Source organism: Amblyomma mixtum, chromosome 5 (genome assembly GCF_055824585.1).
Source record: "Amblyomma mixtum isolate Tamu chromosome 5, ASM5582458v1, whole genome shotgun sequence".
Classification (NCBI taxonomy): Eukaryota; Metazoa; Arthropoda; class Arachnida; order Ixodida; family Ixodidae; genus Amblyomma; species Amblyomma mixtum.
Window position 1 is genome coordinate 62,988,432 of NC_143016.1, and position 19,036 is coordinate 63,007,467.

Consider the following 19,036-nt stretch of genomic DNA (forward strand, 5'->3'; position numbering starts at 1 on the left):
AGCATACCCAGGTGAAAACGAAGTAGGACTTCAAATGGTCCCACTTGTTTTCAGGTGGTGCCACTTTGAAGCAGGTGATTTTACAGGCAGTCCCACTTGCTCTCAAGTGGTACCACCTGAAAGCAAGTAGTTTCCAAAGTGGGACCACTAGACTGCAAGTGAACACAGTTGGGCATCAAGTGGAACCACGATCCATGTGAACATTTGCATATTCGACGAGCAAGGCAGAATTGATAAGATTCTTACAAAAGCTGCCTGCAGCTTAACCTCCTAGATTGTATGCACTATTTGTGCAATCACTGCAATGAAAATTATATGAAATAACTGCGCTCAATGGGCAAACACCACTGACTCCAGCATGAGTCTCATAAGGAGGGCATAGTTTAACCTCGTTATAACGAACTTGAAGGGGCCTGGCGACTACTTCCGTTATAGCTGTAGCTTTGTTATAGCCCATGTTGAGCGAGCTTCCAAGGGGAATCGTCATTGCCTCATTACATGTATTACTTCGTCATAAAGCGTTTCATTATAACTAGGTTCGACTGTATATATTTGGGAGCAGAAGTGTGTTCTCTGGTTGGGCTACAGTTTTTACATTGAGCTAATGTTATTAGTGTCCAACCATAGTATGCGTTTGTGTATACGCGTGTGCATCTTAATTTCCATGACAGCATATGCAGTTCTCAGTTCTGCAAAATGTCAACACCAGGCTCAGCGTTGCCCTACAGTCCTCACAAATCAGTTTCTTTTTTGCACCTTAAAGGGCCACAGGAAAGGGTGTTCGAACTTGCCGCTAAAATGCTTGCATTGTGTAGAGTACAGGCCACTGAATGTTCATGCCGCGTAAGACACCTCAAAAGTGAGCGGGAAATTTACAATTTTTTTTTAATTCAGCTTTCGCATCTCGTGGCAACGTGCGGTGCCGGCTTTCACGTGAAATCTGGCATGCGATGTCATGCCATGCAAATTACGTAGGCAGCCGGGGATTACCATTGGTTCGCTGTGCCAAATTCTTCCAGACGTCATGCAACTACCATGGCCACTGCCACTCTGCACGCTTCGGCAGCCGGCGGAGGCAAAGCCCCTTTATTGTCGCTAGCGCAGAAACGTTGTGGAGGGGCTTTAGGCGGATGCAGGGGAGGGGCGTGCAAAAAGTGACGAGAGGGAAAGGCGCAAAGACGCAGAAGTGAAATTTTGACTGCATATAACTCAGCTTCCACAAAACACATTAAAAAAAAAATACTTGCTGGAGGATATTTGTGAAGCGGCGCCCTTTTAACATCTTAAAATACTGCAACTTTATTGAGAGCCCCTTTCCAAGGCCCTTTAATAATATGCAAGCTGATTAAAGGCACAAGTGGAACCAATTTCAAAGCTCAGCTGGAACAGACATATCCACTTGGTTCCAGATGAAATTTCCAATGGCTTTTTAAACCGGGAAGTTCCAAATGGTCCCTTTTGTCGAGTGAACCCACTTTTCCAAGTGACCCCTCTTGCAAGAAGTCCCCGTCTAATAACCCACTTCAAGAGGCCCCACTCGCAAAATTTCCACATGGGTAGGTTTGGTTGAGTATCCTCCAGGCCATTTTAGCAGCAAATAAATATAGGTTGGCCATTTTGCCACCTCTCGTTTCAGGGGTTTTGGAAGAACTGCACCAGCTACCTTGCTTTAGCCATTCTGTCCTCTTGACATCAACAAGGTTGAGAAAGAGGCCTTTTAACCGAAAAAAGACCATAACTGGCTTTAATTTCTGTTGCTCTGAAAGAGACGGGTGCAGATAATAGCTAGAAGTAAAGAGCACAAAACGAAGTGTGTAGAAAATACAGAAACGAACCTAAAAAAATTTAAATGCAAGGCGAGTGGATTGGGATGAATGTGTGTCAAAGGGCAATACAAGCTTCCGAAAAGTTAAGTCCAATGTCCTGCAGACTGTACAGCGAGATGCAAGGGGTAGGCCAAGGGTCCTGAAACAGTGTATGTACATGAAAGTTGTGGGACTTCATTTTGTGCTCATAACATGGCCACTCTTTGCACAGACAAGAGATCCTAAACTCCAGTCAGATAAGCTTTACATTGAGATATCATTGCTCGCAGGCCAATTCATTTGCTTTTACTCGTTCCTATTCAGTCATGCTCAAACCGGACCCCTTTTTATTGCACCCACCTGGCTAGCTAAACTTTTTTTTTTTTTTCATTCCACCTTCTGTTCATTACAAAAATTATGCCCAATATTGCAGGGTAGCCCAGCAAGCCTGGTTCTGCAGATGGAAGAGTTTAAATAATCAGTTCCCGCAGGATCATTCCATACCAGGTGGCTAGTGGCCAAACCGATTCAGAGTCACCCCCTAAACCGCGCTGGTGCAACGACTGCAATGCTGACACACAAGGCAGAGCTGGACCTCCAGAGCTAAAAGTCGCACTGTGGCCACATCTGATTGCACACATCCACAGTATCTTGCATTCCCGAGGTTCAGTCCAGCATCAAGGGCATCGCACCCATTGCATAAAACAGTTATCTCGCACGACCACAGCATGGTTGGTGCCTGGAAGTGCTCCGTAGACATCGTGCAGGCCTCCGAATGCTTACAATAGGACTCCGAGGGAAACACTACCTTACTTTTCAAGACCGTTGGACTCGAGTGACCTTCCAGTGTGGTTGATCTATGGATGAACACCAAAGGAAAGGAAAGATTGCAAACAAAAAAAAAAAAACGAAAAGCACAGGATTAGCCTTGAATTTCTTTTATAGTAACCATTTGTCTTATTGTCTTGCGCTGGCTAGCAGACAAAATATTTTCGAAAGAGCTTGTATAATTGTTAACAACACCTTGAGTGGCCCTGTTGCATCACTAATGAAACAAGAACTTCTGCCATCTACAGATTCTGGCCTTCTACTGCCCACTGTTTTGCCACAGAGGAACAGCTGATCAGTGCGCATTACTTTAGCAATGCTGGCACTGCATTATTGTCTCCAGAGTAGCGTGCGGCTGAACAAACACACGAGCAAAATACTGTTTGATCGCACAGAATAGTTGAAAATTACTTGACAGACATGTCCAAACAAGCCTTTATACATGTGGAATACCTGGTCTTCATAACTTACCCATGAGGACAGCAATAGCTACTACTTTCACACAAAAAGAAGTGGGCAGAGATGGAGGAGGAGGGGGGGGGGGATGAAACAAACAGTTTGTGTTTAAGGTCATACTTGAAAGGACTTCCGAGCCTGTGGAGAGAAGGTAAAAGAACACATATATCAAGAGAGCCCGTCGCTTTATTAATACTGGCACATCCTAATCTTCCACATCATTTCAAGCTTAGCATGGTATGTTTGAACTCTAGAACTGCAAGCATTCTTTTGATTCACTCCTGTGGTGGGCACCAGAGACAAGCTCTAAGAATCTGTAAACAACTTCTGACCAAATTTATGAATGGAGATCACAAAATGATACAATGTTCTCACAATGAAGCAGTGTCAAAGGGGGCCTCTTCCCTCCTCTTCCTTATGAGCCAAATCCTCTTAAAAACACCACAATAAAAATGCAAAATATAGGCAAACTGGCACGCAAGAGTTATGCATGTCCGAAATTGTGTAAACCAGTTCATGCTATCTACAGGTTACGCCAAGACTCTCCTCAAAAAAAAAAAAAAAAAAAAAAAGATGGCTTTGTTTATATCCAAATGGCTTGCTGCAAACAGACATGCAAATAACTGTGCAAGATGGAAGCCAGCACACATTGCTACAAGATTTTCAAGCACCTTCCAATATTTCATCACAGCCACCTTGAATTCCACAGGTTCCTCAGCTGTCACAAAACGGGCAGCGCCGAATTCACAAGTCAAACAAACTGAGATTTCACACTTTCCTTTGCAGCAGCAACGCTTGAATAACCATGTAACTAGTCAATATCAAAGGGTCAACATCAAAAGTGCACCGCTAGTAAGTGACGGTGAAATCGCCAGCTACGGCAACTACGAAGAGAGTCAAATTCACACGTGAAAAACGCCTGACATTCGCCTTTACTCCGTATTTAAGAAGTCCCGTGCAGGCTTCACAAAAACTCTTATATCCAAAAAATGGACATCATGGAAGAGGCCCCCTCCCCCCCATTTTCCCTCCACTTTCTAGACCCTCTTTTTACTACTACCCTCCAGCACAACAACCCAAAATCATGAATTAAACAAAACAGGCGCATTTGAAGTCAACAGCACGTGCACATTTCAACATATGTGTGCTATCCTCTGAATCTGCGTTTCACACCTCTTTACAATTGTTAGAGATGACCTAGTAATTATGAACATTGAAATATATATATATATATATATAGCATGCCTTCCCTTGCCAGACAGCAGCAACATTTACCGGTGCATCACTCAAATTGCCTACAAGAAAAAAAAGGAAAGAAAACAAAACAGTTATAGAGACATGCCTATTTGAGATATCGAAACACTCTCACGTGGTTGACTTTTTTTAGCACTTTTACATTTTCCTTTTTTTTTCCATTTTTTTTAAATGTCACCCCAGAAAGACAATGCAAGCGGCAACCTTGAAGTACCATGTATTGATGTGCTTGAAGACACTCCCTGTCCAAGGAAAAGTAAAGCCAGTGTCTGCACAACTACAAGGTCTGCAGCAATGCTGCTCTCCCATCCACAAGCACACACTTCACAAGAGAACTGGCAATACCCTCTTTTTCCCACAACAAGAAAGGCTGTGAAGTTGACAAGCAGCTGCATAGAAACATGCCAGAAGGTGCAGCATTGCAAGAAAGTTCACAATTGAGTTATTTCCACGAAGACCAGCACTGGCTGTAACACAAAAGTGCAGTCAGAAGTATGAATGACAGGCCATCGATTTAATCCTCATTTTAACAGTGCCATTTTCTTCTGCATGCCACTTTTTCAAATCTAGCAGGAGGCAATAGCTTGTCAGAGGGAAATGCGTGAACATTACCAAGTCCCAAGCCCAATGGAAAGGACTTATGTTCAACAGTGAATGAAGAATACTGAAGACTTCAGTTGAGACGTTATTCAACAGCCCTTAAAGGGACACTGAGGAGAAATTGAAGTTGGCTTGTATCGACAGAATACCAGCTCCTGATTACAAATACGCCACTCATACTGACAACAAAGCTCTTGTAACGAAGAAAAGCAAGAACCAAAATACAGGTATCGCCGCCACAGGCCAAACTCGCAAGTACAAGCGTGATGAGGTCATAGGACAAAACAGTGTTGCTAGAACGAACGGTTCTAGCAACACCAGGAACCGAGAAGCCATGAATCACCGAGGCGCAGCCAATGCATGCGCAAATCTCCTTGACGTCGCCAGATGGCGCCACGTGCCCGGCAGCTACGCGCGCTCCTGAAGCATCGGGATAAATCAGCGCCTGTTTTCCGGCGGTAGGCGGGCTCCCGGTATTCCGCTAGCGGTAACAAGGTACACGGTATGCTAAAGGTGTCTATTTGCGAGAACTTCGTTGATGACTTCGAGAACGAGATCCATCGTAACGCTGGCAAAACGCCAGTGCAAACGTAATCGAAGCGACTGTAGTGACGGCCGCAATAGCCGATAGATGCCTTCAACGTGCGGCCGGCGGTAGCTTTCTTTTCGGCTGCTGCTAGGCCGCACTATAGCCGCACTGCTGGTTGCCAGAAATCACGGAGTCTGCGCTACGTCATGCGCACGTCATGTTCCACGTCTCTTAGTCCTGTGTCGTCATAGGAGAATCCCAAGTTTGAATCGGAGCGGTGGGAAAAACTTTTTCAACTTCGAATCCAAATTTCTTAGAAATAAATGCATCTTTCACTGCCGGCCAAGTGGCAACAAAGCCATGACATGCCAAACTATCGGATTTTACTATAAAAAAAATATTAATAGTGCTCTCCTCAGTGTCCCTTTAAAATCCACTCCTGAAAATGACTTCATTATGTCTTCCAATGGCTTCGGCTAGGTGGTGGAGTTTGCGAACTGAACACAGCTCGAACAGACAAGGAATAGAGTGAAGAACAAACAGAATATGACGGAGGAATTCTTTCACAGATGTTATGACCACGGCATCCAGAAAAAAAAATGAACCGTCCCATATGTTCTCTCCTAAGAGTAATACTCTCATGCAGTCCAGAACCTGGTCAGTCAATGTTGCTGCAGGCAGCTCACACTGTGCTCCTGAAGTGGAAGGAGCGCAGCTGGCAGTGAGTCGCGATTTGTTTCACTCCAAATGCCATGAAGTGCAGAGTATGAGTGCAAGAAGCATGGAGACCTTAGTTGTCACTATTTAGTTTGACAAACTAGATTACCACAGCAGCCAACTGTGCTCATACCCTTCACATCAAAGCATTTCAATATCAAAGGTGGTACAATACCACACAAAAAAAAAGAACACTTTGAAATGTAACTAACCTAGTACCTCAGCGAAAGTACACCTTGCAGCACTTTTTTTCTTTGCCTTGCAGACAGTACCCAAATGAACAAAAAAAGAATTGTCATCATGTATGAAAGCTTGCTTTCTCTCCCTAGGCTGTGCTGCCCCAAAGCTTTGAAGAGGTCTGAAAGATTCGATTTACTCCCACAGATGCAGCTGAACCTATTTCGCACATATTTCGGAGCCAGAACTCCGGCTCTCCTTCCCTTTCCTGTCAGCCCATCCCCATTCGCATATGTCGGGCCTGAAAACCTCATGAAAAAGCACTTGGACACTTAGAAAAAATAATTATGGCTCGTGTATGTTCAATCTGGCAGTGTGTTCTCAACGTCTCCTCACAGGCGCAACTGACATGGGAAGTCTATACGAAGCCCGCCATGCTTTCTTGAAAGCACAGGCACTAAGGGAGCTCCCAAGTGCAAGCAAGCGGGCTGCAATGTGCTACCAGAAACACTTAGCCTTAAGCCACATCACAACAGGATTCACCACCAAGGTTATGCTAAGTACTGCAAGGGCTGGGAGTGCGCACAGCATCCTTTTTAGTTTCTCAACAAATGAGCAAGCTCCATGCAAACAACCTGGCCACTCAATGCTGCCTCAAAGTCTAGTTGAGGAATGACACTCAGCACCAAGCCACAAAACTTTCTTTGTGTGTTCTTGATGTGGGAACAAGCCATGGGTTATGATTTATAGCCGTTTACAGCAGAAAAATGGAACAGACTGCCACAACGCACGTCACGCAGCTTGCTCAATTGGTCAGAAAGTTCAGAAGGGAAGCTAAACTCTCAATCTCAGGCATATGGCATCACTATGAGAAGAGTAAAGGGGAGAGGTGAAACACGTAGTCATCAAGTGGCGCGAGCAGCAAGCCTAGTAGCCAGTACCAAAATCCAGTGCATTATACTGTGGCCCCTGAGAAGCAGCCAACTTCAGCCACTCCTCAAATGACGCTGCTCTTTCACAAATTTTCTCGTGACACTACTACATGCGCCACAGGTTGTCGTAAACAAGCAGCGTTTGCTTTGCTTGAACATCCAGTTCACTCCATGCAACAGCCCAACTTGCCTCGTGCAAAACAAGATGAAAACGTGAGAAGGGGACAAGAAGATGAAAGAAGTGCAAACGATGTGCAAACAACGCCCGAGGGACAAAAGAAAAAAAAAATTATAAGCAAGCCTTTCTGCTTCACAGCACACGACGGTTCTGTCCAGCACCACTGTGCTTGACAAACTTTTCGAGCATCAAGTGCCGCCGCCCTTGGAACGCCCTTGCGGTGATCACTCCAACCAAATGCACCAGGAGAATGGGCACAGCCGGACCGGAGGAACATGAAAAAATAAGGCGGTTGCTATCTCACGAAGAGGGAGGTTACCAGGCAACGAGACAATCACGGAGCACAAAGAAAGCTGCTTGACGGAGGTAGCTTGCACGGAGCGGTAAAAGAAATTTCATTGCCACTTCAACCTCTTGCATGCTGCCATGCAATGAGCTTGGTCCTTGTGAATGTCAGTGTGCCTAGCATGGTGCAGAAGGGCCTGCCATGCCCTCCAAAGTTGCTGGCCACTTCAGAGGAAGCCATTAATTCAAGAAGACTGACAATGCAGCGGGGGCCTAAACCATTCTATCTCTGTCAAAGCTCCACGTCTACATCCCATGTCCTAATAGGTCAGGAATGACCTAAACAGGAACAGCTGCCTTCTTGCCTCTAATAGCTATAAGAGCAAGCTGACCTCCAACGAAGTCTGCTTTTGCACTGCGGAGTACTCAACCCCCAGCTACTGAATAATAAAAACAAAACAAGCAGTCAGTGAAGAGAAAAACATGCATGCCTGCACAACAACTAAAAATCCACTGTAATCAGAGGCAGAAGCTGGATGCACTGCCATATATGAACTTTTCTTAATTAAGATGAAACAAAGAGCAGCCTGGCGTTCCTTGTAGCAAACAGATTCGACAACAGGCTGCAATGCACCAACACATCACGCATTGCAATAACCACTTTCCGCCAGCTCAGTCTCTTCCAAATATCTGCACTACTGCAGCGGCTCAACAGTAGCAACACAAGAGAAGGCTGCATCTGAAAAGCAAGCGCTGAGTAAGCAGTCGCTTCCCAGTCACCGATGGCTTATCACAGCAACTGATGAACAAATGTACTGAGGCAGATAAAAACACGCAACAAGAAAAAACGCCTCATTCATGTCCAGTGAGGAAGCACATGGTCAGAAGGTACAGGCTGCAACAAACAAAGTCGCCTCAATCTTCTGTGCCTATACTCCATGCAGGTGCCTTTCCCTCAAACAATGAGGCCAGCTCAGCATCAAGACCTCTTCAGAGAGATGACAAAGTGCTGCTTCCACACCGAGACCAAGCCAAGCACAGACATGAAAGGAGCCCCTCAAGAGAAGCAGAGCTAGATAAAAGCACGGATCAAGCAGATGGAGGACATTTCTGAGACACACGAAGACAGCAATCTGGCCTCCCAACCTTGCATACGAGCCACCTACTCCCTCCCTCTGCCAGGACCGTGACTGTCGGCGGACAACAACCAACTAGAGACAGACCAACCTCTCCACCAACACAAGAACAAGAGCGGGGGGGAGGGAGGGGAAGGCAACCACTCAGTGCACAGGGGCGGGGAGACAGCAAGGGCGCGCACTAGGCACAGTCGGCAGCAGCCTCCAGAATGCAGCGGGGGGGGAGGTGTGTTCACTGGGAGAGAAGGGCACGTGGGAGAAGGCCGATGTGGCTTGGGGGGAAGGCCTCCGTGGAAGTGCAAAGTCGCCGTTAACTTGTCCAGGAGAGGAGAGGCTAGAGGCCCCACCACCGGGGCTAGCACTGGCGGTTCCTCCAAAAGTCCCGGTACTCCTGGTAGCTAATGGAGACCTTCTCACTCTGGTAGCGCGTCAGGTGGATTGACTTCCGCAAGTCATTGGAGATGGAGCCCTTGTAGCCACCCTTGCGCAGCAGGGAGTCTATTGTCTGCACATGGTCCCAGCCTGGGGAAGAGAAAGGAATGCAACAGTTGCAGTGCAACGCTACACCTCAACATCGCACTGCTTTTACTAAGAGCAAGTGACACCTCAACACAAGTTCATTCAGGTACAAAGCTAGTTACTAAAGCCAGACAGCAGAGGGCTGAAAGCAGATGAACCAACGAGGCAGGAAGTTCATTGAAGAACCACGAACTAGCTCTGCTCCAACAAGCTCCACACAGCCTTGATTCGTAAGCTAACATTTTTATCAAGCAAAGCAATGGACAAAAGAATGTAGAATGACTGCACTGCATTTAAGTGCAGGCTATAAATTAACTGCAACAGATGCCACGAAGAATAGGCCTCGCATGCATGTCACAGACACATGCAAATCTGCCACAAAATAATAGACCAGTACAGTGGCTAACAAACAGCTTTATGCTTGAAAGCTCCTGCATTTTTTTATCCCCTGCACGAGGGCATAATTATACAAAGCAGAGAACTTCTGGCTAATTCTGACAGGGAAGTGCCAATTGAACTCACTGAACTAGAAGCACTTTCTTGGGGCATTAGGTATGAATTACAGAAACGTGCTACAGCAACGCAGAAGAGCAACATTCAGTGAAACTGCCTTGCCCATGCAACAAGCTGTATGGTTCTTGGAAATCACACAGCAGCTGTTACAGTGTATCATGCCCAGGCGTAACTTACAACTTTTAGGGAGGAAAAAGAACTGGAATGCACTGAACCTAATGACTACTCTGGACTGCTCTCTCCCTTGCTTGAAGCCATCCTTTACATGAACTGTACCAACACATGCTTGCCTCACACCCCAAGTGCATGTCCTCAGCACTTGACTGCAGCCGGCAGATGCTCCGTGTCTCAAATCAGCAAAGCTAGGTAGATGCACAGACTATCAGCTAGCTAGAGCCAGTGCATACAGGCGCATGGGTCTGCTTGCTCTAGACACTGGCAATGAATGAATGAGAGTGTCCACTCAGGTGTTTTATGAAGGTCACTTACCTTGCTCAGGGGCTACTTCAGGAAGGTAAGTGGCAGTGCGTTTTGAGCCTTTCTCAGTCAGAAACTCTATCCTGATACCATGAATACCAATCTGCAAATAACGGCAAAAAGTCAGTGCTTTACGCTGCCACCACAGACACAGCAAATGCAGCCATGGTTTAGTAGTGCACCATCAAGTCTAAGCAGTGGCACACTACACAGAACTGCAACACGAAAAATCCATCACCCAAACAAACACACCATGTACTATCGGGAACAAAAGTTTCTGGGACGCGAGTTCTTGAAAAAACGTTTGTTGCAGCTCCACCTCACTGCCCAGTCGCCTGTATGTGTGAAGTTTTTAAAGGCCCAAATACTCCCTCCTCTGATAACAATATCAGGCAACTGGGTAGCGAGGTGGAGCTACAATAAACATTTTTACAAGAACTCGCGACCCGCAAACTTTTGTCCTCCATATATTAGACACAAGGTCTGATGCTGACGTCCAATGTTAATCCGTGGCAGAACAGCATTGCATTAGTTAGTACTCCGCTGAGCTATTTGTTTTAAGGGGGCCTTGACACCCTCTTAGAGCTTTGCAAGTTATTACACTCAACAGGGAGACCGCACCACCATGGCAAAGTTGCACAGTCTAATGAGGTGCATTATAATGCTCACAGACTGTGCACATAAGTAAAGTATTTTTCCATTCTTATTCTTTCATTCCATTCTCTCATTCTTTATAGTCAAATTCAAAGAACACGGCAGAGCACTGAAGTATGAAGAAAACTGTAGTTTCCAGACACTATTAACATTCCAACGAACCACCACCATACAAATGAACAGCATGGCAATGCCAGAAGATAGAACCTACCAAGTGCAGCCACAACAGGCACAAAAACTTGTTTTCATGTGCTCAAGGTATTGCGAGGTTTACAAAGTTATCTGCAGCTTTTCAGTGCTTTTTGGAAGCTATGAGGCATGCGATATATAACCATCCTTACTTCGCTATTTTTATCACATTCACTGGCTACAAGATAATATGAAGCAAAGTACTTCATTAATGACAACAGTAAAGGAAGAGGAATAATACAGGATAAGACAGGTTACCTCCCAGTCCATGTAGTCGTTGCCATCTTCAAAATGCCGCAGAATGGAGACAGAGACATGGAGCTTGTTGAACTCATCCCTTGTGATTGGGCTGAAGCGGCTGTCCTTGAATGCACTGTTACACCATGGCAGAGTTGGCCACATCACGTAGCCAAAAAGAGAAATAAAAAAAAAGAGGCTGAGGTGCATAGCCTTGCACAGTCATCTATGGTAGGACTCTACCGGAAGAATAACAAAAAGAACAAGGTTTGCCAGATACCCATACTGTACAAATAGCGCTGCTGAGGGAGTCAAGTATAAATTCTCTTAACTAAACCACCAACCTACCTCTACTCAAAGCAAGCACAGATGTGGCAGCAATAAATGCAAGTTCGATTTCATGCTACATTTCTTTACATTTCCCCAATACAACCAAAATACATAAAACTTGTTAGAAACAGCACATGTAAAATAATGAGCATGAGAAAGTAACTCCCCAGCCGAGGCCCCAAATAAACCAGTGCATTCAATGACTCATCGTCACGATGTTACGTAACATCATGAAATTCTTTGCCACCGGACCTAGTGAGCCATTATCCTCCCATATAAAAACTTCATGTTTGCAGTGAAATCCTAATCAAGCACATGTTTAAATGTGGCAGCTCAAAACTCCACCACCTTATGCACAGTCTGAAAAAACAACACATGAAGCAATGGCACAGAACCTGGATGCCACGAGTACAATCCACTGCACATGCACACTGCAAAATTACACTGGCACTTATGAAAGCAACAACAGCCACTTCACCATAAGTGGCCGCTGCCCACAAGACATTTCTCATTTTGGGATCACACCGACAAAGAATCATCCCAGATTTATTGTGGCAACGTCTAGATGAAGAACGACAGCCAATCAGTAAAGCTGCTAGTATTATTACTTCCTTGAAGCACTATAAATGCTTACATTATCCTGTAGCACCTGAATGCAAGTGATTCCAATAATATCGCTTCACCTTCCAACAGCTACGAATCTTCAGCTTACCTCGAGCTAGCACGGCCCTCCCTACGTACATTAGTCTAACTCACCCTTGGTTATGCCCACAGTGGCGCCTAAGTGGTTGCGGGATCATACCTCGGTCACAGCAGCCGCATTTGATTGAAGACAAAGAGCAGACGTGCCATGCACCGAGGTTCTGGTGTGCGTCGAAGAATTACAGGTGGTTAAAATTAATCCAGAAGCCTTCACTGCAGCATGCCTCATCGCCTACAATGCTGGTTCAGCACATAAGAACCCACAGACAAGTGGGTCTTTGGATGTGCTGAAACAGTGGTCATAAGAAAATTTCTGCGCCTTTTCAGCTTAACTGTGGTTTAAAGAGCACTCTTGCTAGCAAGCAGTGTGAACAGAAATGCACCATTCTGCATACGAAAGAGTGCTGGTGTGAGCTGTTGCCAAGGCAATAATACACTTGCCGAAGAGAAATGACTGGAAGTGGGCACTTCAGATTTCTAGTAACATGTAGTGCATTGCACATAAATCAGCAAATCTAGAAAGCTTGGACCGTCATCATCGCAGGCAGCAGTCAACTTTACTTTTGACATGTGACACAAAAACAACCTGCACCTAAGAAGCTATCTGCCTCACCACTCCTTCACGACATTTCATAACAGTCGGTAAAGCATCACTGAAATCACCCAAGACAGGGGTTTCAAGAAAAAATGTTGGAGAAACTGCAATAACCGGCAAATCAGTGACAGCAACTACTGTTGAACCTCGCTATAACGAAGGAATGACGATTCCCCTTGGAAACTCGGTAAACACGGGCCGTAACAAAGATACAGCTATAACGAAGTAATCAGCAGACCCCTTCAACTTTGTTATAACAAGTTCCAGCTTTATCGTAAATAACCACAAGCTAGATAATCACAATGTTATAACAGGATGATGCAGAAAGCCTGCACGAAATGATTGTACTGAAAGCATACTTGAGTTCAATGCATGTTGAACAGTTAGAGCAAGGCATAATAATCCTGCATGCAACACAGCAATTTCAAGTAAGATGCAAAATGCAGCTGGTAGAAAACGTGCACAAAAGAAAGCAAGAATTAAGAAGTTGAAATACCTTAATTTATAAAGCAGAATACAGAACCCCCACCAATGCATGCTCGCTTTTCCAACAACAAAAAAGGTAATAAAGAAAAAAAAGCGCACACGCAGGACCCACCTGGTGACAGCGTACTCCCTCAGACCCGAGTGCAGGTTCATTGCATTGAAGGTGCCAATACAGCCTCTCAGCCTCTTGTCTTTGCCAATGTTCCAAGTCACAAATAGCGGGCTTTGAAGGGGGGAAAGAGAGTCCCAGACAGTTCATTTACACAAATGAGAGAGAAAAAAAAAAATGCCCCTCCAACACAAGGGCAAATAAACAAAATGTTGCCCTTGCAATTTCGGATTTGCCTCTGAAATTTGGAAGCAACCATTCTGCCAGCAACTGGCATGAATGCCTCTGTTCAATTACAGTGACCAGTGTGTGTGTGTCTGTATGTGCGTGTGTAGCTAATGCAAGCACATCAAAGGTTTCAAATAGAGGCCTGCGTTCAATAACAACCTGGACAGCCTGAAAGAGAAAGGACGTATTTGCACATGTTATATTTTGGATTCTGCTGCAGCAAGGATTTTGGCTTGCTCTGATATAGGAGGTATTCACATGACGTCATCCGCAAGGGGCGCTAGCGGCCGGCGCGGCATTCGCCATGTTGGTGGTCGCGCGCGCGGCCGCCGCAGCGTTAAATAGCCGGTGATGTATGAAATGTGAGTGTATTTCGCGTCTCGCCATAGATAATTACTGTCCGGCCCGTAACACCGCGTTACAGAGAGGGTGTTCCGGGAACTGCGCGAAGCAGAAAAGAGCGGCCACGCTCAAAAGGTTCCACTTTGTGAAAAGGTCGGCCCGTAAGAAAGCGGAGGCGCCGGCGCAGTGTGCGACGTACAGGACTGCAGCCGCGCGTTGAATTCACCGGTATCGAGGCCCACCTTATGCACGGCTTAAGTTTGCTGGCAGGCAAAGGAATTAAAGGATATAAACCTATGAGAGGGTGCAATTACTTGACAAGCGGGTGAGTCCAAGAGCCGTGCTGAGGGTGCCGACGTCCGCGGTGCTGACGGCCGAAGTGCTGTTTTTGAAGAGGTGAGTAGCTCGAAGGATCTGTTCACTTAGCTGTAGCTTAACTTGCCATCTCTATCTGCTGAAAGTGACGTGTTACTACTGAATCTAGCGGAATGGCTGCACACTGCGTTGCTGCGAAAGCGCTAGACGTCTTGTGCATACGAAGCGGCGCTACGTAGCTACAATCAAAACTGCAAAACATTCTCGCCGTGTCTGCCGTTCGTGCTGCGAGCGCATGGCAGTATTTGTTTGACCGTTCTGTCGTGTAAATAAGGCAGCTATGACGCTTTGCCTTTCTACTGAAAGACCGTCTGAGAAGCGTCAGCAGTTCGCGGACTACAGCTAGGCGCTTGAATTATCAATTTCTGCGGCGGCAGTTTAGGAATTTCGGCAATTAATCGTGCTGTTTATCCACGATGTGCCCTGCATGACTGGCTGACAGTTATCAGCTGATATTAAAAGCTGCAAGTCGTGCACATTCTTGCGAGCAGCGCAGCCAGCCAGTTTTGCTGCAGAAGAATTCTGCTGCAAACTTCATGCACAATACGCGCTCCACAAAGATAAGTGGTCGCTGACGTATTCAACAACGTACAAATATGTTACGGATCCGTAACAGTTCAGGCCGGGTACCTCACGGCGCCGTGACACTGCGCGAGCTGGCCTGAAACGACCGCAAACATGGCGCGCTTGCCGCGACGACGCTCGCGCCGTCTGGTAGCGCGGCCTCAGTGAATACCTCCTATTAGTGACTGTGAGATGCACGGAATGAATTTTAGACACCTCAGTGATGTGCTCTTTGTCCAGTTCACCAATTTTACAACACAGCCACACAAGAATGCAACTGAGCAAGATGTCTACAAAAGCATGCAGTCCTACACAACAGCTACCCACAGTTTATGCAGCATAGCACCTGTAAGGAAATGGTTATGTGCATGTACTGGCACACAGCCTGCGGAGAAAGGAAATACCGGCTGCCAGCAGAATAGCTGCATGCATTCTGTTCACGCAGCACGCACTGTGACAATTCATGTCACAAATGCATTCATCAGGTCACTTGCAGCAGCAAGGTCGCAGGAAGGAATTCTGAAGCAGCAGCACTTCTCTTGGGCTCTGCTAATTGCTCTTGGCTCTAACGGGTGAGCCTATCCGAAGCAATACCACAGGCCAATCACTACCATTATCGAGAACCCAAGTGAAGCAGCTTCGGGTAATGACTCATGAAATTCCAGTCATGTACTGCTGCACAATTTTTTTTTGTGTGTGGAGGTGGGGCATAAACATACTGATCTGGGACAGAACAGATAGTGGGTTGTGTTCATGTTTAGGTGGCCAGTCAAGCACGAAGATGACATCTGAGAAAGAAACAAAAGAAGTGGCAACAGCGTAAATTCTGTGCTCGTTTGCAACAGTGCTCGTCCTATTGACTGGAACACCAGTGCATACAATTGAAAGAATTTACGGCGGTACTATTCGTGTTCACCTGCAAAGTGAGACATACGGAGGAACTGTCCTTCGTCCATATATCATTGAGATTTCTAAATGATCACGAGCATCTTTAGTTTTGCACATATGCACCAACATATTTACTGCTAGGAATTATGGCACCAAGAAAGCGTCCACAGCACCAATTACTCTGACAAGCATTTCCAATGCTGAGCATGAAGCGCAAGCGTTTTCCTTCGCTTATCATGCGACGACGAAAATGCACTTTTGCAAGCTGTAGTGCGCGGTTTTGGGAAAGGGAAAGCCCTCCTGTCAGTGCCCCATGTAGATATATACAAAAGAGCTTAATCGCTAGTGGCTTATTGCACAGCGCCCTTGTGCGATTTCATATTCACTCGCACAAATCGATCGCTGGTGGACGATTAACAGTCCTAGTGCCAGGTCTCCAGTGTTCGACCATGAGGAGGCGTTTTCTCCGAAACAACACGCAGATTAGGAAACGCGACAGGGTGGTATTTCGGGAGCCTAGCAACACGAAGGGCGAGGACCTTTGCTTTGCAGACAGCTAACAAAACCAAAGAAACAAAGCGCATGGCGGGACGTGAGCGAACAGAATCCGTGTTGCGACATGCGGCGCAACCGGGGTCTTTTTATCGACTGATATTTCTGCAGTCTTTTGCCCCCGTTATGCACCAATTCGCGGAACTTTAAAAAAATATGGTGCACGCGAACTAAGCTGCTCAAATTTAAGCCTACAGCTAAACACATTGAGCGCGCTCATAATATCGAGAAAAAAAGTTATAAGCCATTCTAATACTAAAATATAGCGCTGCCTACGGGCGACTAATTTTCACTTTGAGGTATAATCAGAATGCCACTTTAGGTGGCCTAAAAGTGTTTTAGTGCTTTCTTCCACCAAGCAATGTCGCCTGGAAACAGCTGGTGGCGAGAGTAATGTCTTTGTTTGGAGGTAAAATCAGCTGACAAGCGTGTGTTACCTGGCCCATGCAAGCTCACCAATTACTGCGCTGGACATGGGCATTTACCTATTAAGGTCACCCCAAACGGTATCAGAGGGCGAAAACAAGCACACAGGTCACGAAATCAGGTACTCACTAGCATTCATTTGGGAAATTGGGCGACTTGGGCGGCTCGTACTGATTGAGATGGCAGTAGAGCACATCGAAGCAAAAGAAGCACATTTCTACGCACACTACCATTCCATTCTTGTAGAGGCTGGGCTGGAAGTGATTCGGGTGCACAATCGTCCCATTACAACATGGGGCTGAATTATTATTCATCTTTTGCTTCTTGGCTCCACAACAACCAGCCGCCATGGCTTCGCCCTAAACTTCACCGCTCGTCTGCCGAGAGGCGCTGCCTACGGAAGTGTGCGGCCTCCGCTACAACTGCTTTTTTGCTTCGCCGTGGTCACGTGACAGTTGGGCGGGATGCTATTGGCCGAGAGTTTGGCTGTCAGCTGTGACGGCTGTGGCAGGCTGTGGGCTGTGATGCATTTCCAGATGTCCGCATCAGCCCGCACGGCGCGTGGCGCACGACTTCTCGTGCACGGAGCGCGTGCGGTTGGGCAACGTCGGTCTCTCCCTTAAAGGATATGGGAAACACGCATACGCCAGTCATCTCACATGCCCTGTACCGTCGAAGTCGTGGACTTCAGCAAATTATGGCACATGGGCTATGAGCGACGCTGTAGTGGAGGGCTCCGGATTAAGAGGTCATCTGAGGTTCGAAGAATGTGAGTAGTGGCCACAACCACCGCAAAGGCTGTTAAGTCGACGGCAAGGCAGCAAAAACAAATTGGTGTGTGTAATCGAAGCACCAAACTACAGGCGATAAGAGACGCGTAGTGAAGGGCTCCGGAAATTTCGACCACCTGGGGTTATTTAACGCGCACTGTCATCGCCAGTACACGGGCCTCTAGAATTTCGCCTCTATCGAAATTCGACCGCCGCGGCCGGGATCGAACCTGCGTCTTTCGGGTCAGCAGTCGAGCACCACATAACCACTGAGCCATCGCGGCGGCTCCACACGCTAAGAGAATTATTTGTGGGGTTTATGGGTGTTACGTAACGTCCTAAAGCGACTCAGGCTATGAGGGATGCCATAGTAAAGGGCTCCGGAAATTTCGACCACCTGGGATTCTTTAACGTGCACTGACATCGCACAGTACATGGGCCTCTAGAATTTAGCGTCCATCGAAATTCGACGGCCGGGACCGAAACCGGGTCTTTCGGTTCAGCAGCCGAGCACTATTGCCACTGAGCTACCGCGGCGGTATGCAAAGAGAATTCGCTTCAGTCGTCCTGCAGGAGAATGTTAACAGGCAGGCTCCCAAAGCAGCTGTATGCTATATGCAACGAGAAAACGTATGACACCACCCGGAATGCGCTGTACGACGAACGGTTGCTTCACAACTGTAAAACATAAGTCGGGGAAAGGCATACTTAAAGCTACATATGTCGTCTGTTGGAATCCCTTTTGCGAGCTAGCCTGCTACTCAGCTGTATGCTATGTGCAACAAGAAATCGTATGACACCACCCGGAACGCTGTACGATAAACAGTTGCATCACAATTTTGATATGAACGTCGAGGAAGGCATACAATTCGAGGTACATCGCAAGTTTGCATGTCATCGGTTGGAATCCCCTATCGCAAGCTAGCCATTCGTTGAATTTTGACACACTGGCAACTATTATTTCCTTGGCTGTTCCTGTAATATTTGCTCAGCCTTCGGGCTGCAGTGCTTTGTAAATAAATAAATAAATTTTTGTGAGACCATGCATCTCTTGGCCTCAACAATGAGGGCTGCTCCTGTTCCTACGGGGTTGGGATGGGCAGGGGGTCGCACCTCGTCGTTTGGGGCTGGGAGTACAGGGGTCTTCGCCAGTTGTGGAGGAGGCTCCTTGCTGCATGGGCAT

The 19,036-nt window shown here is 46.5% G+C and overlaps 1 protein-coding gene across 1 annotated transcript; it reads right to left on the reverse strand.

Moving 5' to 3' along the window:
* Nucleotides 1-3,257: 3,257 nt before the first annotated feature.
* Nucleotides 3,258-17,504, reverse strand: LOC149342428 (nuclear protein AMMECR1). The gene is made up of 5 exons (XM_089544727.1): nucleotides 17,213-17,504; nucleotides 13,712-13,822; nucleotides 11,508-11,622; nucleotides 10,419-10,509; nucleotides 3,258-9,419 (listed from the first exon to the last, which is right to left on the reverse strand). The coding sequence occupies exons 1-5, from the start codon at nucleotides 17,431-17,433 to the stop codon at nucleotides 9,253-9,255; spliced, it is 705 nt and encodes a 234-aa protein (XP_089400853.1). The 5' UTR covers nucleotides 17,434-17,504; the 3' UTR covers nucleotides 3,258-9,252.
* Between the last annotated feature and the right edge of the window lie 1,532 nt (nucleotides 17,505-19,036).